Raw genomic sequence first — 23,934 nt, forward strand, 5'->3', positions numbered from 1 at the left:
ATTTTCATGGCATGGACTGGGCATGAGCTCTTTTCTCCCCGATTTTTAAATAGCAACAGGTTCTGGGAAAGTGTTGGTATCTTACAAATGACAAATGAGGGCATGCTTTTTCTTGAATCCTTTGTGAGTTTTATTTCTCTCCAGGCAGTGGGAAGTGCCACATCCGTGCTGAATTTCTGCCTTTTTCCAAAGAAATGGCTACTGCCTGATGCAAGCAACTGAAGCCATAACGTCCATTAGGAGGGCGAAGGAGCAAATCAGGCTATCAAATCCTAATGACTTCTTGGAAAAATTGATCACAATAGCCCCAGTCTTGCCAGACTCAGCTTCTCTGGTCCGTGCTTGCATCTGGTTTGATTTCTCCGCTGTGCAAAGCCCCCTTTCCCATCAGAGTGGCAATCTACCAAGTTACCAGTTCTTGCAGGAGCAGCCACACTGGGTGTGGAGGGAGGGAACAGGATGAGCAGGAGACCGAAATTCTCCCATTTCGCTGTAACTCGAGACTGTAATCATCAACTCTGCAATGCAGACTATCCTCAGCTCTCGTATAAAAGGCACCCTGCTGGCATGGGGGGGCCTCCCCATCCAAATGTGGAAATTAAACTCCGAATTCAAAGGGGATTCTTTTTTTTTAAAGTAGAGTCTCCTTTCTAAACCTCTTTTTTAAAAAAAAAAAATTACACCCAGTGACTGCAGAGTCCTTAGTGGATTCATTTGACAAAGAAATCATTCCTTCAGTTGGCTTAAGTTCCCTCTCCCGTGTGTTGGGGTCTGGTGAAAGTTTCTCTGCCAAGGTGAGTCAGAATGGGACCTGGATGCAAAAGACCTCCTGCTCTATCTGGTAGATTCCACCCTATAGGACAGAAAACACCCTTCCATGAGGGGTTTCAAATCAGACCCTTGCATCTTATTTAGCATTTGAGAAGATGCCAGCTCTCTGCGGTCTGCGTATTAATGCACGCACTGGCTTGTATTTTTCCAGACTCGATGAATACCATCAGCTAAAGATAGCCCAGTAATATAACAATTCAGTCACAGGGCTTTGTTGTGTTGTTGGTTTTTTTTTTTTTTTTTAAGGAAACCAAATTAAACATTTTAAGCATAGTCACATAACAGGAGCAGAAGAAAACCAACCTTGAATAAATGCATAGGCCAAAGGAAAAAAGAAATGCATCATAACGCAAGAGCAAAGCTAGAAAGGAGTCTGTTTTATAGCTAGCATGACCACTAAACTGGCATGTGGTCTTCACTAAATTACACATTTTCTTCTGTCTCTACCTCTCCTTTACCTTGCACATGAGAATAAGAACATTACACATACAGTTATTCAAGGACATGCTAGAAGGATCCACTAGGTGGACACGAGCAATGATGGAGAAAAGCCAATACCAGGTAAAACTGCCCTCCCTAATACAGCCATTGCTAGGGTGTATGGTGTCTATTGGAGCCTAGAACCATTTACAGCTAAAAACGCATTTTTATAGCTGATCTCAACACAGGAGTTATTTGGAAATGGGAACTAGGAGGACAGCTTAAGAAGCTGAATGGTGATCATGAGGCTGGATGTGTGATAGGAGTTTCGTGTGGCTCTGCACGGCCTCTTCTTCATCAAGAAATGACACACACGTTTCACCTTTGAGGGGCCCTCGCCTTTCTATGCTATATATAGTAGGGCTCACTTCCGTTATTAAAAATCCGTAATGAGATGGCACATGAGCTCAGGAACAAGAAGCTTCCAACTGGAATCATTCTCATATCCAAAGAGTGAGCAGGAGTGTTTGCCTCACCTCTGATTTCTGAGTGTTCTTTCTTCACAACCACTGAGCCATGTGAGACTCTGCCTGGGAGAGATCATTGGGCTTCAGAAATGTTGGAATTTAACCAGAAACCTGAGCATTATTGTCAAAGTAGTTTCAACACTGGAAGCAAAGTGCCATCCTTCCTTGGGATGCTCATGACCCATCTCTCATTGACAACAGCAGCATGAGGAAAGCTCTTGTGACTGTTACCATTATTCCAAATTCTAAACACTAGCCATAAGCAAATACCTCTTGCTCCAGTGGTGAAAACTAGTGCCTTTCATCTCATGAATGCTCAGTCAGAAGAGAGCAGAGAGTGCCTCGTGAAATGCATGCCACTCATTTGAAAGTAGAATTGCTATTTGGAAGAAACCAATGAACTGGGAGAAAAGTTCAGAATAAACGGAAGACACAATGTCTGATGCCTCTTGCCTCAGGATTCAGAGACAGCTCAAGTTCCAGAAAGCAAATTATTTATCATTTGGAGTCACCTGATTTCAGACCAAATCAAAAAAACACAAAATCTGAGAAACCAAGTGTTCAAAGGTACAAAAGATGTAATTTTCTTCTGGTGATATGATCACCCCTTTGAAAGGCATAGCTTAAGGACTGGAAGCAGTTTTCTCCCTCTCAAGGTATCCTCCAGGTTTAAATGTCTCCAATAAATCTCCAGTCTGATTGTTCTAGTAAGCTGAGAAAGAGCAGAAATCGTGTACCCCTTATCCCAGTGACTAAAATAAAAAAATAAACATTGAAAACTCAAGATGTCAAGGAAACATCTTCCCAATTGTGTCCTACCGTGGGGTGTGGGGATGTGAGGAAAGGGGCATGGGGCTTGTCTACATCCCCAGAACCACAGCAGTAGGCACCCCCTGAACTGGGTGCTCCAAGTTCAAATGCAGCGTCACTCCCAGCCCCCATAGCCACCCGTCATCATTGGGGTCAAGGCATCAGAACTGCTGATTTTTCCAAAAATCTTCCCAACGCAGCAGCAACCGCAGCAGTTTTCCTGCAAAGCAAACAAAATATGACTCTTGTTAATTCAGCAGGGCTTTTAAAATTGTAATTAGTTGGTTGTGCCCCTTAGGAAAACCACACATGATTTTTTATAATGCATGTGTGCGTGTGAGAAGGAAAAAAAAGAAACCCTTTGCAGGATTCCACTGCTTACCAGAGTTGGGTTGGGTTTTTATTTTTTCAGTTTATGCAAGATATTTTCGTACTATTTGCAAGATCGAAGGACAAGGCTGCTTTGTTTCATATGAAGCCGAGCCAGCTCCCGAGCTTTCTGCCACACTGTCCGTCCTGTCAGCTTGACCCCACATCAAGGTGACATCAAGAAGCGGGCGTGGGAACGTCTTCATTTGCATTATGACTATGTGTGACATGGGCCCACACAGTTTGCAGGCCTACATCACTCCTATGGATCTGAGGACATATCCTCAATTTTTATTTCACAGGTTGGCAGAAGATGGAATGGAAACGCAAAGAGAAATGCCACCGGGTTGATTTTTAGTGTTTCCTCAACGCATCAAAAACCTCTAACAAATTGCAGGAGATTTATATGCCTCAATTTACATTGTGGATCCGGCCTTATTCATAGGGCCTGGAAGTCATTCTTTTTCCACAGGAATAATCTTCAACCACCAGATTTTAAAAATCAATATTATCACAAAGTTGGTTTTACTCCTAACAGAGTTTGCCAAAACCCCCATCTTATCCTGGCAGGAAATACTATAAAAAAAATGATTTAAAAAAAAAAAAAACTTCTCAAATGAGGCTGCACTCAGAGTTAATATCTTAAAGCTTACATTTTAATTTGGGAAAAAAAAAAAAAGGAAAAAAGTAAACTAGGAAGTGCCCACATCCCATGGACCTGAAACAGCTCTTCCCCGACCTGCAGTGCAACCAAGGTGAATTTCTGTGGCTAACTGGAGCTGGAGGGACTGAGGAGAGGAAGGCAGCAAGCCCAAGTGACCATCTGGAGGCGGGCCCAGAGAAAGGTCACATCAAGCAATTCCAACCAAAACGGTATCCAAGCACTAGTGTGACTGGCTCACATGTCTTTGTCCTCTGTAGAATGTCACCTCTTAGACTGCCACCATCCTCCATCACATTGGTCAAAGCGCCAACGTGACATGGAAGGACTCTACCATCTCCCACTGTCACTCCCTCCTCATTCTTTCCCTGCTGGACCCTGGTCACAGGCCTGCCTTGCAATGCAACCTCCTGTCACCCAATGAATTCATTCCTACCAGGCCTCAAAAGTGACTCCAGTGCTCATGGTGGGAATGCAGTTTTTGGCAAACCCTTGAGGTTTGTGGTCACTGTGGATGAAATTGGGAGGGAGAGCCGCCTGCGAACTCTGGTGCCCACCACTCACAGGAAGTCTGGTCTGCACCTCAGCAAGCCCAGTGACCCAGGCCTCGGAGCATGGAGAGTACTTTCCTTCTCTGCGTTTTCACAAGATGTAAAGCTTTCTTCTACTTTCCCAAAAACTTTACTTTGACACATGAGAATGGTCTTTGTAAGTAGGAAGCCCAAGGCTTTCTTTTGATGTTTCATAGATTTCTAGATAAGTGACAGATTTCTAAGTAAATGACCCATGCACCAAAGACTGAATGCTTTCCTAACTCTGGTCTGTAACTTTGTTATGATTTACTGATTTGTTTCTGCATGATCTTATTCTATGAAAGATTCAACACTTTACAAGAATATAAAGTCAAACAGACAAACCAAAACTTCAGACCAGAATAAATACCAATCAGAATAAAAGAGTAAGACCAGTCGGCAGCAAGAACACAGACTGGAAGGTCTTACACATTTGTTAAAATTGAGTTGAAACAATGGCCATGGACTTACTGTCCCAAATTAGAGAACTGACTTGCTGGAGGATAAATGGGCCCCCAACAACAATATAAATATTGGGATTCCTAAAAGTCCTCTGTAATAAGTACACTGTGTTAGGCTTTTCCTTCAGAGCATAAATTAAGCTAGCTTATTGATATAATCAAATGTGTTCATGTGTAACACTATCGCTTATGTTTTCTGACAAAATTCTAAGCAGGGTAGAAGCTTTGTATGAAGTGGTGATTACTCCAGGTCCAAGAATGGGGCAATACCAGAAGGCAGCTCAGGGAAGAAAAATAAGCATGGGCTTTAAATTCAGAGACAACTGAGAAGTCACATTCTACCATGTACTTGCAGCAGAGCCTTGGGGGAGTTATGTAGTCTATGAGTCTCTGAGATTGGTTTTCCCATCAATATGAAAAACAAAAAAAATACAAATACTTCCTCTGATCCCACACAATTGTGAGGACTACCAGAGACTGTCCTCTTCAGTTATTAACTTCTCCTGAGCTAATTATTGAGCACCTTCTATGTGCCAGGCCTTGGTCTGCAGGCTTTGCTTGGGTTATCTTGTTGGAGCCACTCAATAAGCATAGAAGTAAGACTATGCTCAATCCATAAATAAGGAAATGGGTTTTTCCTGCTAGAAAATGGCAGATCCATGTTGTACACAAAGCAGTCTAAAATCAGGGCCCTCCCTCTCTGCAGAAACACTGCCCTCCTTCCCACATAGTGTAACACACATTTGACTTATTTCTTGTTCTTCTCTCTGAAGGCTTGCAAAAACATCTCTTTAGGAAAAGATCCAAGACCAACCTTTCAAATGGGTGCCTTCCATGGGCTATTTGGTCACAAGGTTCTTCACATTAGAGCAACAATTCTTCTTCTAGGGAAACCAGAAAACATTTAGAGAAAGATTAGAACTTTTTTTTTAATCACTTCATTCCTAATGTATGAGAACACCTGAAGAGTTAATGACCGGCTAATGAGTAGAAAATGCTCTTAGAGAGATGTTCTAAAAGCCTACGTTGTTTATTCATAGCAGCAATGGCCACAGTCACCAAACTGTAGAAAGAACCAAGATGCCCTTCAATGGACAAATGGATACGGAAGATGTGGTCCATATATACTATGGAGTATTATGCCTCTGTCAGAGAGGATGAATACCCAACTTTTGTATCAACATGGATGGGACTGGAAGAGATTATACTGAATGAAATAAGTCAAGCAGAGAGAGTCAATTATTATATGGTTTCGCTTATTTGTGGAGCATAAGAAATAACATGAAGGACTTGGGGAGATGGAGAGAAGAAGGGAGTTGAGGGAAATTGGAGGGGGAGATGAACCAGAAAAGACTGTGGACTCTGAAAAACAATCTGAGGGTTTTGGAGGGGAAGGGATTGGGAGGTTGGGTGAGCCTGGTGGTGGGTATTATGGAGGGCACGTATTGCATGGAGCACTGTGTGTGGTGCATAAACAATGAATTCTGGAACACTGAAAAGAAATTTAAAAAATAAATAAAAATTAAAAGAATTACAAAAAAAAGCCCACATTGTTCATGACCCTCTGACAGACACATTGACCCACATTCAGGGTCCAACTTGAGCATGTCCCCACTTTCCCTTGTCATCACTCTCAGAATCAGAAACAGAGGGATTTTGACTAAGCTAGAAGCAGTAGCAGAGACAGGACTAGACGCCTGAGACCAGGGCTTATCATAGCAGGCCTTGACTGCTGGGTGTGTGTGTTTGGTGTGCACGATGGGGAACACTGGAAGAATTTTTGGTGATACAGTAAGATGATCAGAGTTGTCATTAATGAAGTAATGATTTGGCGAATTAGAGAACAGATGGACAGAGGTAGAATATCATGTTCTAAGGTATTTTATTAGTTCAGTAAATTGGAAAAAGGGCATGATCTAAGATCATAAAGCTGGGAATGGGAAGGAAAGATAGACTTATTAGTTCTGGCAAAGAAGAAACAATGTCATAGTTGTTCAGTTTTCCTTCCTTTAGGCCCAAAGCATTTATTAAGTCTGCAGTAGGTGCTTGATGAGTTCTAACAGATTTGTAATTTGGAAATGCTTTGTTCCACTCCAGCTGAGAGCTGTTTCTGATGGAAGATGGGTTATATATGGATGGTTGGAAATGTAAGAGCATACTACAGAAGGCAGAGAGCTACAGGGCTTTAATTCCTGGGGGAAAAAATCCTTCTTAAATTTACTGACTGATTATAGGCAGGCTTAGTGGTTAAGGAATGGTAAGTGCTTTTAAGCATGAAACAATTAAAAGAGATAAATAAAAGTTCTGGAAAGACTTTAAAAATAAAAGTTAGATTTAAATAGTAAATAGTTTTGGATAAGACTTAAATTCTCAACACAAAGTTAAATTCTGATTTTATAGAACATATCAGAACCAAGATTATTCCAAAAATGAATCTTCTGGAAAAATCTAGTCTTAATATTTCCTTGAAAAATAAAATACATTAAGCTTGAATACTGGCTTTTAGTAACACCAAAAATGTACAGAACGTAAAGAGTTCTGGAAACATCATCAGGCCCCCTTTGCTCAGAAGCCCATTATCCAGCAGGATAGCAGAGTGGTGAAGTTCTGCTCAGACTCCAGAGCCTGCCTGCCTACACGGGGATGCTAGCTCCATCATTTTCGCCTGGATCCTGTACAAGTACTTAACCTCTGTCCTCTGTTTCCTCATCTAAATGAGGAGAATAACAGTATCTGTTTCAGAGAATTGGCATGTGGAGTAAATGAATTAACTTCTGTAAAGTAGTTAGAACAGTGCGTGGCACAGTGCCATATAATTATAACTTTAATGATAACTAACTAGATTTCTACAATGGAAATTTTTTTCCAAATCCCCATCATTCTTGAAATGTCCATTCACCTAGGTACCAACGGTTGGACAGAATAACAAAAAGGTGATTTTTGTTGTTGTTATGTGGTTTAAAAATATTTTAAGCACTTTTTAAACTGTATAATGTCATTATCTATCTGCCATGGTTTCCATATTGTCCTACCACGTTAAAGTGTATTTGGACACCAATAAGCTTGGATAAAAATACATTGGTGGAAAATTGGCCCAAAATAGGTTGGTAACCCTAATAAGCAGTTTATGTAGTCTGGGTGAGGTACCAACTAGGTAAAAAGTCTATTTTTACTTGACATCAGTACCAATTATCAAGGAAAAGTATATTCAGACACAAATAAAACTTAGTTCTGATGCTGAATTTAGAAGTAAAGTTAATTTCAATAAAAACTGGATGTGGAAAAAATGAGTACCTGAAACATAGTCATTCCAAGGTTTGTTGGTCAGTGAAAAAGCTCCACTCCAAAACCCTGGGGAGTAGGAAGGATGGGGAGCAGAGATGGAAGAAATGAAAGTGTATCAAGCGCATATGGCTCCAGGGCATGACAACCACCATCTTAACTGATGCTCAAGTTAGACTTTCCCCAACGAGGCCTGAGGACAGATATTACTTATTGCCTCTCTATATATCTTGGCCAGTTAAACATCCTAAATGTTTGGTTGAGTTTCTTAAATGTTACACTTCTGGTTCTGTGTTATTTGTATGATCCATAAGGATGTGGGTGGAAAAGTCTAGAGGAGGCTGTTACAGTAATTCAGATGAGGGGTGTCATATGCCAGGATAACCAACAGGATGGAGAAGGTTAGACAGATTCTAGAAGTAATTAGAGAAAATAATGTATAGAACTTGGAGATAAATTAAATACGAGATGGGAGGATGAAGGTAAGGAAGGAAACAGCAAAGCCCAGGGGGTCTGGCTTAGGCCACTCAGTGGGGGCCATTCTTGGAGGATGGTAGAGGAGGAGGGAGTTGGGGAAGACAAGTTCAGTTTAGGACTGAGAAGATCCAAATGGAAACTTAGGAAAAGAATCTGTGCTAAAGAGGCAGATGGCTATAAGAACATAAATGGCAATTGAGGCAGTAAGAGTAGATTAGGAATTTTATTGTACGAAGTTAACACAGAGTGTGGGCTCAATTATTGTCAACAAGTACTCAGGAGAAAAGGAAGAAAGAGAAAGAGGCAAACCAGGAAGCTGACTCTTAAGGTTAGAGAACAAACTGAGAATTAATAGAGGGAGTTGGGCGGGGAATGGGCTAGATGAGGGATGGGATTAAGGAGGACACTTGTGATGAGCACTGGGTATCGCATGTAAGTGATGAATCACTAAATTCTGCACCTCAAATTAATATTAAACTCTATGTTAGCTAACTTGAATTTAATTAGAAACTTGAAAAAAAAAAGATGAAAAAAACCACAAATACTTAGGTCATCTTCATTCAGTCTTTGGTAAGAGTCTCCTTCACATATATTTATGTTGTTATCTGGATCAACCTGAGTCTTACAGCTTTGTGGTACCCAGAGAAGACTGAACAAGGTAACCATAAACAATTAAAATTCTGAGTTCTGTTTTAGGAAGGCTCATTTATCCTGAATGTACACTAACCCAACTATTCCAAAATATTGTTTGCTTATATATTCTAGACTATATATGTGTATAAGTGTGTGTGCATAGTACAGTGATGTAATTTATATCATAATGAGTATAATGATTGAATAATAAACATAATAAATAGTTATGCTGAAAATAATATCTCCTAAACCATGTAAGAAGTATTTATTTAAAAAAAAAAAAAAACACACAACTGCTCAATAAAAACATTTTAAGCAGTTCAACATTAGCACGAAATTGGAAGGCTATGACAGATGGAATTAGACAGAACCCCATATGAGACTAAGATGCTTTTAGCCTCTGATCACCAAGAGACTGAGGTCAGGTAGAAAAGGGGAGGAAAAGCGACAAGCCCCTGTTACCTGTGTGATGAGTCTGGAGTGGAGCTTGTGATCTGACAGCCAAGGGTGTTTGAGAGCTTCACTTGCACTTATTCTCCAGCTAAAGGGAAATTTGGAAGGCTGTTAGCAGAGACACACTAAGGAGGCCTGAATCTGTCATTCACCTCAGCTCTGGCCATTGCCTTAGAGAGACCAGATGGCCAAATGTCAAATTCACAGGCAGTTCTATCTTCTCTGGAACTATCATTGATGGTTGTAGGGTACTATCAAATCCAGTCAGGGTAACAACAGCAGTGAGACAAGTGAGGCAAATAATTCAAAACTGTTGTTCATAGTTGAACATCCACTTTCCAACACAAGTAACCATTTTTCATGCAATGCTTGAGCTTCATGAATTGAACTTCTATCCATCAGTGGAAAAAAAATAAAAGTACACTTACTATTCCAAAAACAAAATGCTACAATGATTCTTGATAATTGTAAAAGTGACTTTACATATTAAAGCTCTTGAATAATATGCATCACTAACTTTTGAATTAAGAAATTTTGGGGGTGCCTGGGTGGCACAGTTGGTTAAGCTCCAACTTTTGGTCCTGATCAGGTCGTGATCTCACTGTCATGAGATTAAGCCCCACGTCAGGCTCTGCCACATTCAGTGCAGAGTCTGCTTGGGATTTTCCTTCTCTCTCCCTTTACCCCTCCCATACATTCTTCTGTCTCTCTCTCTCTCCCAAATTAAATCAATAAATACTTTTTAAAAAGAAATTTTGAAGACTTAAATAGATAAAGAGTTAATGTAAGTACCGAGAGAGAGAGTTCATTAGATACCTTTACAAAGAAACTATATCCTTTGAGCCAGCAAAGGTTTATATGATTTAAAAAATAACATGGGAAAGAATTATAAAGATGATATTATCTTCTAATTCCAAGTTTTATAAATTTGTCTTGTGTGCTAACATTTATGACCTTAAACCAAATAACCTTTCAAAATAGAAACTGTAAGTGAGTGCAACAGCCTGGAGCCTACTTCTAAAATAGTATCAAGAAAGTAGTTTCCAATGGGCATGGAGCTCCAGTTTGTAGATTTCTTCAGTGAAATTGCTCCGTCAGATACTGAATATTTAAGTAAAAGATCTGAAGAGATAATAACTCTTAACTTGAATCCATGAAGGAAAGTTTAATAACTTGGTGACAACATCACCATTAGTAGGACCTTAAACAGCCAGATATAATTATTTTTGAAACTCTTGACCTCCACCAACCTCACCTGGAAGTGCTATTTTGTTGAATATCATAAATTTTCAGTATTGGACCTCCTGAAGCATTCCAATAACTGACAGTGCCAAAAATTATTATTTCTGTACTGTAGGAATATAAATTTCTGAAAGCTGACTATTAAAAAATAAACAATAACATAGTACAAATAATTAAAATTTTGGTACAGTTTCAAGTTTATTTTTGCACCCAGAAATTTATTCTCTGATAGTGGTATCAGGTTTTGACCACAGTTTCATCCAACTATTGATTTGAACACTCGCCCAGTTGTCATTCTGGTATTAGTGAATCACTCAGACCAAAGGAGCAGGCATGACATGGCACTGGAGGCCACGAAGCGTGGCTATGACTCTGCCCTGTGCTAGCCATGTGACTGCTTGACTGCTATCAGCCTCTGTGTCTTCATTTAATCCAGAGCATTAAATCAATAACACATAAAAGCATATCTGTCTAATAGATTCTCGGTTAATGTAGAGCTCTCCCACCAAAGATATGATAGAGTTGACATTTTCCATCTGTTCACTGCCTATTGTTCAGTGATGTATAAATATTAATAATAATAGTAATGGTAATATCAGGTGTTGTGCCTTTCCATGAAAGATAAAACCTATGTCTGTACGGTGCCCCCTCCTCACACTGACACCCCCTGCCTGGCTAAGTCCTCCTTACCCTCTAGGACGCAGTTCTGACTGACCCTTTTCAATAGACTACCTTTGCATTAACTGCATTGTATTCTATCCTTTAAAAAAAAAATACCTATCTCTTCTCTTAGATCATGGGTTACCTATAGACAGGGTCAGACTTTATATATGTGTCCTCAATGTCCCAGACCCATTGATAAAACACCTCCTTGGTGCAGGTATAGCTCCAGACCCATGTTGCTTCTTTAATCCCCTCCCCCCAAATTACACACTCCTATCTGTTCATGGTCATGTTTATTAATAACTTAAAAGCCATAAAGATAATAAAACAGTGAAGCCAGTATGGTTGGCCTTGAAAATCTTAAACACTGTTTACCATTTTACATTTTAAATATAAAACCAAAAAACAGTGTTTTTGACTAAATCACAATATCCTTCCACTGCCTGTAATTCTAAAATGCAAGCCCCTCTGTTTCAAGGTCACTTTTCTTCATTAGCTGAATTCTTTAAGGTTTTATTTATTTATTTGAGAGAAAGAGAGAGAGAGAGAGCACAAACAGGGGAGAGGGGCAGAGGGAGAAGCAGACTCCTCACTGAGCTGGGAGCTCCATGCGGGGCTGGATCCCAGGACCCTGAGATCATGACCTGAGCCAAAGGCAGATGCTTAACAGACTCTGCCACCCAGGCGCCTCCATCTGCTGAATTTTGAATTAACGTGGTTTTAGCATAACAGAAAATAGAAGACCACATAGTATGTAATAGTTAAGTGGGCAGCCTTAGGGGAAGGTTGAATTTTGGATGCTCCATTCTGCCACTGACTAGCCATATGCTCTTGGGAAAACTATTTAGAGTCTCATTAATAAAACAGGAATGATAATTCCCACCTCTTGGAGATGGATAGGGGTTAAAAGACAAGCCTATAAAGCACTTGGCACAGTCTGGCCCACAGCAGGCTCTGAAATGAAATGATAGTTAAGTGTTCAGCTACACAGAGCCGGATATGTGCTTTGTAGATGTGAAAGGGGTTATGGAAATAACTTATCCCAAACCCTTCATTTTGAGGCCCGGCAAGAGCCCCTAATTGTTAGAGTCTTATTGCAAAAGGCAGAAACAGGGAAGTTTTTGTAGCCCCTTTCAAGCCATGTGACCAAACCAGTCCCTGATCTCAGTAAACAAGGTCAAGAGCATCAAACTCCTTCCATTTACAACTTTTCTCAGGCATCGGAGATGTCACAAAGAGAATTTGGGAGTTATTTCCATGTATTATGGTAGCCTATGCTTCCCTATTCTCCCTCCTTCTTCTAGAGCCCGGAACCAACTTGGGTTACCTCTTCTCCTTAATCAGAAGCTTGGAGATAAACTCCCTGGCCTCCTCTGAGATGTCCTGAAATTCTTCATCCTCTAAGTCCCACCTGCAGGCCAGGATGTTGCTCAGGGTCTCAGCATCATTGTCACCCAGGAAGGGAGACAAACCACTCAGTCTGTAAGACAGAGGAACCAGAGTGAGTCTTGTTTAAATAGCTTCAAACCCTTTACAGAGAGGTTGCTTTTTCTTGGCTCTGTTGTTTAAAATTGAGAGAGGGCAAATAACCTAATAATTAAGCATAATTTTATCATATGTTTTTGCAATCAGGAAAACGCTTCACTCCCCCACCCTGGCCCCTAAAGAAACACCTACAGAAACACCAGCAGCCACCCTGAAATATGAAATCTCTAAGGAAAGCACAACCTCATTTTTAAAGCCTTTACAGCTGCTGAAGTCTGCCACACACTCAGATGGCAAACACCAAAGGGTCACCCCTGAGGGGTAAGGCTAACCTTCATCATTTAGGAGATCAGGACCCAAGTTGCTTTTTAATTACTTTTATTACATGAGGTATTATCCTAAGAGTTAACACAATTACAAGTAGACATACATTTACTTTTCAGGTGATGAGCAGGGCAAGAATTTACTCCTTTCACCCACAGGATTCACAGAGCCCAGAAAGTGACTCAACATGGCACAGTGTTATTTATCTGTTAAAAGACCTAAATTGGGCCATGATGCCTGTGTGTAAGTGTCAGAGAGACTGGAGACCTGCTTACAGCATATAGGCAATGACGCCCACACTCCACATGTCAGTGGGAAAGGAAACAAAATCATAGTTCACAACTTCAGGGGCAAGAAATTCCGGAGTTCCAAAGTTCACCTTCAGCTTCTCTCTGGGTTTGTACCTGGAATTTGGGAGACAAAGTGGAGGGATGGAGAGGGTCAATCAAACAGCAACAGTCATAGAAACTGAAAAGATGCTGTCTATAAGACAAAATAACGTCAGCCACGCAGCAAACTTTAAATATACAGGCTTTAAAGGAAATCGTGTATTTAGGAAATAGTGTTAAAAACTTGTTTTAAAAAGTTCCAGGAGTTTAAGAGTCATAATTCATACTGGAAAACCTTAATAATCTGAAACAATGGTGGGGAAAGCTGGTGAAAATAGAACACCTGAAATCTAGAACACGACGAAAGGAAAACTGATACAATCCTTGACATGCCGATGGCTTGAGTATGGCCATCTTAATGAGTAAGTGAAATGCAATTATTTGCACCCATTTTATATTCACCATTAATAGACTGAAGTCCACATATAAACTCTGTTCACTTAAGAAGCTTATAGGAACCAGAACCTTTTCCAATCTCGTTTATTCACTTTTTTAAAGTAAATCTTCTCTTTACAGATGGAACAAATAAAAAGACTAAGACAAACTTACAAATTCTAAATTAATGTCTTCAAATTTAATAACTTTCACTGTATAATCTTTTAAGTTTTCTTATTTTTTTTTTCTTGGATACACTGTAGAAACCTCTAAACATTCCAATTCCAAAGTCAGCAAGGTAAGGCTGGGATATAATTTTTGTCAAGTTAATTCTAAATGAGAGTCTAAAACCAAGAAGTGTATCAGATTTATCTTTGCAAAGAAAGAGCACCAACATGCTCACTACCTCCATTCATATACCTATGTCCAAATACACATACCTTCTGGCCAATCCAAAATCAATAATTTTTATTTGTTTAGCATCCCGATTCACACACAGGATATTCTCAGGCTGCCAGGAGAAAGAGACACATTAGCAATGAAAACAACCATCATTCACTCAAATTGTCCTTGAACCACAACTAAAAATACAGCAATGCTCAGGAAAAACATATCAGGCCTTTCACTTTGGGTCTGGCTTGTCTGTGTGGGTATTTTCTCCTTTAATTTTGTGGTGGATGAGGTTGTGGGTACCCTGCCAACCTTGCATTACCCTGCCTGTCTCTCTCCCTGGTTCTGCAGTTTACCATAATGTGTGAGTTCAAGCAGAGGCCTCTTTGAGGGAAGAAAGACAAGGAGCCTGCTTCAGTACCTTCCAAATGGACTGGTGGAGGCTGTCTCGGACTTGACTCTGCCCCTCTAAAATTATTAAGTACGAATTTCCCCTTCTTGGAGGAATATCTTTCCCGAAGATTTATGAGTTCCAGGAGAAATAGCCTGATTCATTTAAACAACCACACTGAGTATGCAATATAACGTGAACGCTCCTGACCTCCAGATTTTCCCTTTGCGCTTAGTCTATGGGAAAGTCATGTGTAAAAGGAAGACTTCCCCCTCATTCATTCTTCATTCTCAGCAATTCCAAAGTTTTGCTGAGTTTGTTCTCAGTGCCCAAACCCTTGACTAAGTGTTCTCTTGAGTTTGACTCTGGTTAAGTCTTTGCTCTCTGTCAAGGTGACAGTCTAGGGAGGTGAAGAGGGAGAAAACATGGATATTAGAATTGCAACTCGGTGTTTATGGAGTGTCTTATAAGGATGCTTGTATTTGTCAGGTCAGAAAACTGAGATCTGAGAAAAATAGGGAATTTGATTTAAAGTCTAGGTCATCCATAAAAAAGACAATTTTCAAAGAATTGCTTGGAACTCTCAAGTTCTAGTCCCAACTCACACCTAAGAGCTGGGGCACATTAGCCAAGTTGCTGAATCCGCAGGATCCCATGTCCCATCCTATAGGTGGGATCACAGCTATCCTCCCTCTTCCTGTCTGGGTGGAAAGGAGGTTCAAATGAGATCAGAAACTAAGAAGCACTTGATCAACATTCAATAGACCATTTGGTTGACATAATGTCTTTGGAAGCCCTTTTCTAAAATATCTCTAAAATTGGTGTCTATGAATAAAAGCTATTGATGATGAAGTGGACACTCTATAAGAACATTTGGTTTCAAGCTTAAATAACTGATCAATATGAATAAAGTTGTCCAATTGTCAAAGAATACTATGATATAAAAATGTGTTTACAGCTTTTTTTTTTTTATTTGACAGACAGAGATCACAAGTAGGCAGAGAGGCAGGCAGAGAGAGAGGTGGAGGCAGGCTCCCTGCGGAGTAGAGAGCCCGATGTGGGGCTCGATCCCAGCACCCTGGGATAGAGCCCGATGTGGGGCTCGATCCCAGCACCCTGGGATCATGACCTGAGCTGAAGGCAGACGCTTAACCCACTGAGCCACCCAGGCGCCCCAAATGTGTTTATAGCTTTGAAGGCACTTCAAAAAGTTAATTTTTTTCTAACTATTAAAGAAAAGCATGTTCATTGAATAAGATTTGCAAAAAGGAGAAAAGGAGACCATTTTTCATTTTTAAGTCACCTATAATCTCCCCTCCAATGGTGACAAGCACTCTTAATATTTTTGGCCCTTTTTCTTCCAAGGAGATTTCTGTAAGGGATGAGTGGTCCTTAATGACCCATCCAGCTGTCGCCTTTACTATTATCTTTGTCTTCAAGCCATGACTAAAATTGCCCATTGCAAGTCCTCAATCAATGTTATGAAGCCACATACTGAGCTTTTTGACTTATGATAGGTCAGGTCCTAGTTATAGTTGCCAATCAAATCCCTTTAGGGATATCTACAGAGTATCTACACTCAAGGAAAATGCTCCATGGAAACACACATTATCAAACTCAGTTTGAAGCCAGGGCTTTGCTAATGATTTTCAACCTCTGACTTTGTCTTTCATATACCACTTCCTCCTGCCCTGTGAATGGGAGAGGTAGCACACATAAATCAAAACAGTGAGGGAAGCTAAGTTACAAGAAGAGTAGACTATGGAAACCAATTTAAGGAAGTTAAATTTGTTTAGCTCTACAATCCCCTATGACTTGCAATTGATGGTATGTTTTAGAGAATATATATTTTATCTTACGGTCATGCTGTGCAAACAGAGAAATGAGAAAATGATTGTGCCACACAAGAAGAGGCAATTTATGATATTTAACCCCAATATTAGAGCTGATCAGAGTTACTGAGCCTGGGTCTTTCCTTAGTTCTAACAATTTATAGTCCAATTCTAGGCACTTCATAATGGGAGAGAGACCAAAAGGGAAGGGTCATTAAATTAGATGAGAAAGGCAGGTGGCTTGGCTCCCCGCTGCTTACATAGGTTCTCTACCATGTCCAATGTGGTGCCAGCCCCACTTCCACCACCCTTCCCAGCTCCTCAGCATTTTAGCACTGCCCTTCTGGCTGTCCTATACCCCATTCTGCCATAGGTCTCTACTCACTGCTCTAGCATGACACAGAAAAACAAATCCCTAAAGTCCAGTGCCTCCTAAAAGAGTTTGAGACCACGAAGGATGCTTGGAGAGTGGGAAAACTTGGCTACCACTAGGGAATTCTGAGTTAGCTAAAATCCTCCTACCTACTTATTCTAAAAATGAGAGGGACACAGCAATAACCCCCATGGTGCTGATAGTGGTGGTGGTTTTAATCCTAAACTTTTAGGGAAAGGATCTCCCATGTGGATTTCTTTCACAGGGAAGTTACAAGAATCTGAATAGTTGTACCTGAAGGTAGAGATGTGCAAATATTAGGGGGTGATAACAGCTGGGATTAGGAAGATGATGCTAAGAATCCAGGTTTTCTTTAATTCCCGAATATGTACCTCATGACAGCATAAATTTCCCAAGCTGGCAAATAGTATCTGATGGGACCTACTGATTGATCTACAGGAGGGGAAAGTGGAAGGGGCTTCATACCAAACAGCATGCTTTACCTTCAGATCCAAGTGGAGAATGTACATCTGATGCATGTGTCTTATGCCCTCACATATCTGCTTGATGAACAGGATGGTGTCAAACTCGGTCAGATTGTAGTTGTCATCGATGATGCGGTCAAACAGCTCCCCTCCATCCACACTGCAGAAGGAAGAGGTGTGAAGTCCTGAGTATGACTCCTTCCTGAACACAGCTATTTCTTGGCATAGCAGCTGGGTGTTTAAGATCCCCTAACTCCTCCAGCAGCTGTGTGTGACTTCTCTACCTCTGTCGCTATCTCTGATAGATGATGCTTAGCTGAGGCCCTTTAATGCTACCATCAATTTCACTTTGGGAAAGCCTCAAGGTCCCCATCATCCAGTGGCTGCAGCTCTGAAGTGAGTCCACATCAGCCATTTCCTAACATATACAAAAGATAAAGAGGACCTTACAAAGGCAGGGAGAGGAATCCCAAATACCAAGCAAAGGTCAAATAGGGTCTCCTCAGACTTTCAGTGTTAAAGAGCTCCTATGTGCTTTTTTTTTTTTTTAAGATTTTATTTATTTATTTGACAGACAGAGATCACAAGTAGGCAGAGGCAGAGAGAGAGGAGGAAGCAGGCTCCCTGCTGAGCAGAGAGCCCAATACAGGGCTTGATCCCAGCACCCTGGGATCATGACCTAAGCCAAAGGCAGAGGCTTTAACCCACTCCTGTGTGCTTCTGATGATAGACATTTTGTTACCCAAAATTCCTATTGCGCAATGATAAACAAAACCCCAAGTGGAGGAAAGAATGAACTGAATCACAATAGTGAATCAGCATTACTGAGAACTACTCACTTTCTAACTGTTTACTAAATTTTTATAAAAATGAAACCTAGTTGCAAGTCTCTTAGTCCCAATTACTAAGAATTTGATGTGAACTTTGTATTAACGATTAGGTTGAAATTAAAATGTAGTTCAAAAATCACTTTCCTTCAGGTTAACCATAATAACCTTTAGGCTGGGTATTTGACAGTTTTATAGCTTAGATCTAAAGCTATGTCTATGAGGTTATTCTACTTCTCAGTAAAGTCACACATGGAGATGTGGATTCCTAGGTAATTTTCCTTCCGAAACCGATGCAGTTGTCTGGTACATGCCAGTCGGAATCAGAAGTGCACTAAGCACAGATCTAGCAACTTCCAAAGCAAGACAGAGCTACGGCTGCGTAATCATGGGGGCTGCACGTAGCTGTGCAGGGGAGGGGCCAGGGGCTGGTAGAACACGTACTACTCCATGACCAGGACGATGTCATTCTTTGACTCGAAGGCATCATAGAGCTGAATGAGGTTCACGTGATCCAGCTGGTTCATGATGTTGATCTCATTCTTCACTTCATCCTGAGAAGAAGGACAGATGCTTTAGCAAAGTGAAGATGATGATGACAAGGAGAGACCCACGTGGCACAGCCTTTACCTTGTCCCTCGTGCTTCTGGTCTTGATGATCTTGGCCGCCAGCTTCAGACCTGTTGCTTTCTCTTCACACTTGTGAACCTGGCCAAAACGCCCCCTGTGGAAGAAGAGGACGTGGTGCAGTGTGAGCTGGGCCCCAGTGGAAGACGCAGCTGTCGGGGCATTTCTTTTTTGGGGTTTGAGTGAGCAAACCTGTTAAGTGTATCTACTATAGCCAATAAGCTTCTAAAATAATATTAAAGTGCAATCTATCTGTCACAGGCTGAGGGGTTTCCCGGCCCTACCCCAGACCTACTAAGGCAAGAATCCAGGGTGAGGCCCCAGAATCTGCATTTTCAGAGCTCCTTAGGTGATTCACATGCAGCCTAAAATTTGAGAACTTGTTATAGAAAAAAAGAGAAGCTTTCTGAATACATGTGAGTGGAATAAGCTAGGTTTTGTAAGCGTATGAACAATACAGGGTGTAGGTCAGCCATATAAAATTATTTTGGAAACTGCATATAAATAAGGTAATAGCAATATTGCACATAGATACACATAATAAAAATACATATTATATAATCACCCATGAGATTTTTTGACAATTTAGCTTGGATATAAATTTATATATACTTTGAAGGACAGCTTCTTACACATGTAATCACATATCGAAACGCACAGTCTTGAACAATTTTAAAATATGACTTCTTGCTTTGATTCCTGATTTAGTAAAACACAGCACAGGTGCCTGCTTGTGCAATGTGGCTATCATGGTGTGGGTCGAAGGAGAAGCTTCCTGAGCAACATTGTGACCTGAAGGCCCACCACATCTGGAGGACTGCAGAGGTGAGGATGGTGGCAACAACTGACAGAGGCAGTGTGATGACCACCACTATGTCCCACTCAACTCAGCTACATCTGTGCAAAAACAGTTGGGTCTCAGAGAATGACATTCCTGTAAATATAAGCCAAAGGAGGACCTGAATTCCAACTACCATTCCAGATCTAGTCTCTTTACTGGACCACATGAACACAGCCCAGGAACCTCACCTGTGACTACTGATGAAGATAATGCCCTGGGGGTGCCACTGATGGCTCCGTGGGTGAAGCATCCCCCTCTTGATTTCGGCTCAGCTCATGATCTCAGGGTCCTGAGATGGAGCCTCTCATCAGGTACCCTGCTCATCAGGGAGCCTGCTTCTCCCTCTCCCTCTTCCCCTCCCCCTGCTTATGCTCACTCTCTCTCCCTCACTCTCTCTCTCTAAAATAAATACATCTTTTTTAAAAAAAGAAAAAAAGAAAGAAAATGCCCTTGGAATTGTCTCAAAGCGTCTTCAGCAAATAACTATTCTCCTTCCGAGACAATTGCTGGGTTAACACTGAAGTCCCTGATGACCCCAATGGGCCTCTACGTGCAGTAATACTAAAGACTCCCACGGCACCTATTCACGTTTCAGAGTTCCTGTTTGTCTGTCTGCCCTTCCTCATAGTCTCAAGGGCAGTTCTCTATAATCAGCAGGCTGAGGAGTGAAGCATTCAGGTGGTTCCCTATGGTGGAGGGCAAATGAAATATGGAGCAGGAAGAGGAAGAAGGGACTTCACAGTAGGGATGACACCCCAATGACCAAATGCAGAAACATGCCCTGTAGTTTCTATGCATATTTTCCATGTGTTGGTAAGTAACTTTCGTGTATAGCAGTATAAATATTCTGCTTCCTTTTGCTATTTCACATAGATATGCTGACAGTAGCAAACTTTATAATTTAGACATTAAATTACAAGATATCAAAGGAGGATTGTGACTATTGTAGAAGAGGAAGGAATATCTCCCAGTAATAAATTCGGTCTGATGGACTGTACATTTCCTCCTTCAAGGGGAGAGTGTACATTTAGACATCCTTTAAAAAAATTCTTCAGTGACTGAAGCAATCACTCAAAACACATAATAGCAATTAATACAGTAACGACATAAATGGAAAACCAACAACAATGGTAAAAAAAAAAAGATTTAACACATGCCACAATAAATACACAGTGTTCACTCATTTCTACATTTTGTATCTCCATTTTCAAGTTTTGGACAGCTTCTAAGCCTCCTGGTGACTCACTAGGGCTTCTCCCACTTTCAGACATTACAACATGGGAAGTAAAGCAGATAATAAATGTGGACTTCAGTCACTGTCACCACATCAACCTTTCTGACATCAGTGACGATTTTCAGAAATGTTTGCAATCCCTTAAAATGCTTCTTTATGATGTTTTTGGTTGTCGGGTCAAGGCTGGCAAACATTTACGTGATCCTCAGGATCTGCCTCTTTGAAAACTCTCTTCCTTTGTTGAAAGCGTGTTAAAATTGAGCATTACTTACCCTCCTACAATTTCCGTTCTGCTCACAGTATAAAAACTGTTGATGGCTGCTTGTTTGGCTGTCACGATACGGTGATTAAACGGGGCGGGAGGAACCGAGACATCATCTAGATGGTGAGAGGAAGAGAAGGGCCATTTGTTAAACAGACCTCTTTCTGGCACCAAAACTGGGCCCGAGAATAAAATAAAATGGGCCATCTATTTTATGGCTAGTGATCCAGGGAATGTATGTTTTTATTGCATATTATGGTCTGTAATACATAAAGGTGACACCTGACATCTTTCAGAAAGAATGTCAGGACCACAAAACTATGGTTTGTACCACCTTCAGAACAACTTTTAGAAATGCCACAATAGTTGAAAAGCTGTAACCCCAGTACAGTCCATACAGATAATTCTCTTAATCCCGAAACCATGTAAGTTCAAAGATAAGAAATTGTTTGATCCATTAAAAAAACAAAACAAAACACTGATAAGGTCCATTATTTTAACGAAAACAAAGAAAGAAAGATGAAGAGATTCTTCATGTCATTGAAATGTTGGCTATTATTCTATATTACTTTCCAAAATATTTTAGACTTTATTTAAGACACTTTTAAGGCACAAAGATGAAATTTTCCTGTCTGGAAATAAAACCACCAATAAAACTGGCTAAGTACATATGCTACAGCTCTCAAATTTCTCCTACTTCCCACCCTCAAGTCTAAGTGTTCTAACTCTAGTCCACGTCATGATCAGTTCTAAAGCACAAACTCAGTAATATCCTTCCAGTGTTCTTTTAATTTTTTCATGGTTTGCTTTCCGTGAGCCCATTCATTTCCCCATTTATTCCATATTTAAGCATCTATTGCATTCAGCTTCTTACATGCATACAAGGATACAAGGGGAGGGGAGTAGATAATAACTTTGGTTTCAGAACTTTAAATGTATTCAACATGTAATTCTGGAGCACTTATCTTGTGCGAGGCACTCTGCCAAGTGCTAATATTTTTTAAAAATTCAGATACTAGAAGTCTCCGGGAATCTCATTTGATATAGCCATTCATCTCTCACACCATAAATATGCTGAAAACGAAAGAAGTCATGCAAGAATTCTCTTGGTGGCATTCATCTCTTCAGACAAAAAAAAAGGGGGGGGTGATTTTTTACATACACCAATGACATCAGTTGGCATTGTGTCTCCTTCAGGCTGTTAGGCTAGGTGGAATTCAGTTGGAAATGTTTGCTGGAAAGGTTAAGAATCTCTAAAAGACTGAAACAAAAGCCATTTCCTACCCAGTAGGGCCACCAGATCTTGCTGTCTGGAGGTCTTAGTTCCAGTGGACTCCAGAGGTCTGCCTTGTAAGCCTCCCCGGGCTTGTCCAGTCTCCTGTGTCCTAAATGCGTGTCCTTCACCTGGGCTCGCTACATCTATCCTGCACTTTTTGTTGTCCTCTTTGGTGAAGCACTCCTCCATCACCCTCCGCTTGCTGCCACCAGTGGGTTCTGCTTCCTCAGCGTTCTGGAAAGTGGGCGCTAGTGCTGAGTTTTCCAGGATTCGGGATGAGGAAATGGCTTTTACATTGCTGATACACCTGGAAAATAAAATCCAGCTCCAGCTCTCAACGTTTCAAGGAGATAACTTTCAGCTGGTCAAAGGTCTTAGCGCTAAAGTTTGCTGAACATGGTGGTTTGGTGAAGCTTCATGATAGAGTAGGATGGTTTGGCATTTGGGATAAAATGGAGCAGTATGTTTCCCCGTCAAACGAAGGAGCCCAAGAACAGGTGTAGAAGACTTGGATCCCAGGGACTCCCCTGATGACCTCATTATGACCCCAGGTTATTCCACGGAATCTTTACCAAAGGAGTCATTTTATGATACCTAGATAATTCGATCTTCATTTTTTTCACTTCCTTTTCTTATAGAAGAGAAAGATTACTAAATTAAGTATACTAAAGGAAGTAATCATCTCTCTGAATATAAACAGCAGGGAGAGTAAACGTTTATCGATGAAAGAATTGAACTAATTTCAGTTTTTTAACAGCGCCTTACCTTACTAAGCATATCCTCACAGTGATGGACTTTCTTAATAAATATTGGTTTTTACGTTTAATTCTTTAAAAATTAGGCTTCTCCATGATTAGGTTTCAAATACATTATTTACAAGTAAAATAAAAATTATATCTTAATTCCCTAAAAAACACACAGGTATTTGGATACTCTGTTCCAGATAGATTCTGTGGCCCATCACAAGATAGAGTAATTGATTGTAATTGGCTACATAATTACCTGAACTTATATGTGAAACTTTGCAGTTGAGGAAGAGCCCTTCGATAATCTACTTCTTACTCGATCCTTACAATATTCTCAGAAAATAGCCAATTTATCAGGCATAAGTTAAGAATTAGTTTCTTAACTTATGGATAAATCTGACCTCATTATTCAATTCTTGATCTTAGGAAGGATGTGCTTTATATTGCTAAAAATAAGAACGTCTTACTTAATCTTTTAAAAAATATTGATTCGGGGCGCCTGGGTGACACAGTGGGTTAAAGCCTCTGCCTTTGGCTCAGGTCATGATCCCAGGGTCCTGGGATTGAGCCCCGCATCGGGCTCTCTGCTCAGCGGGGAGCCTTCTTCCCCCTCTCTCTCTGCCTGCCTCTCTGCTTACTTGTGATCTCTGTCTGTCAAATAAATAAATAAAATATT

The 23,934-nt window shown here is 40.6% G+C and overlaps 1 protein-coding gene across 1 annotated transcript in view; it reads right to left on the minus strand.

Moving 5' to 3' along the window:
• Positions 1–2,703: 2,703 nt before the first annotated feature.
• LOC111156670 (myosin light chain kinase family member 4) overlaps positions 2,704–23,934 on the minus strand; it is a 79,612-nt gene continuing 58,381 nt past the window's right edge. The window contains exons 3-11 of the mRNA XM_022517702.1: positions 21,247–21,352; positions 18,903–18,996; positions 18,717–18,826; positions 17,464–17,605; positions 14,415–14,485; positions 13,486–13,614; positions 12,729–12,881; positions 9,506–9,584; positions 2,704–2,808 (exon numbers count right to left, since the gene is read on the minus strand). Coding sequence (XP_022373410.1) covers positions 2,704–2,808; positions 9,506–9,584; positions 12,729–12,881; positions 13,486–13,614; positions 14,415–14,485; positions 17,464–17,605; positions 18,717–18,826; positions 18,903–18,996; positions 21,247–21,352 — 989 coding nt within the window. The remainder of the gene's footprint in view (positions 2,809–9,505; positions 9,585–12,728; positions 12,882–13,485; positions 13,615–14,414; positions 14,486–17,463; positions 17,606–18,716; positions 18,827–18,902; positions 18,997–21,246; positions 21,353–23,934) is intronic.

This window comes from Enhydra lutris, unplaced genomic scaffold (assembly GCF_002288905.1).
Source record: "Enhydra lutris kenyoni isolate GAN:26980312 unplaced genomic scaffold, ASM228890v2 scaffoldscaffold48, whole genome shotgun sequence".
NCBI lineage: Eukaryota > Metazoa > Chordata > Mammalia > Carnivora > Mustelidae > Enhydra > Enhydra lutris.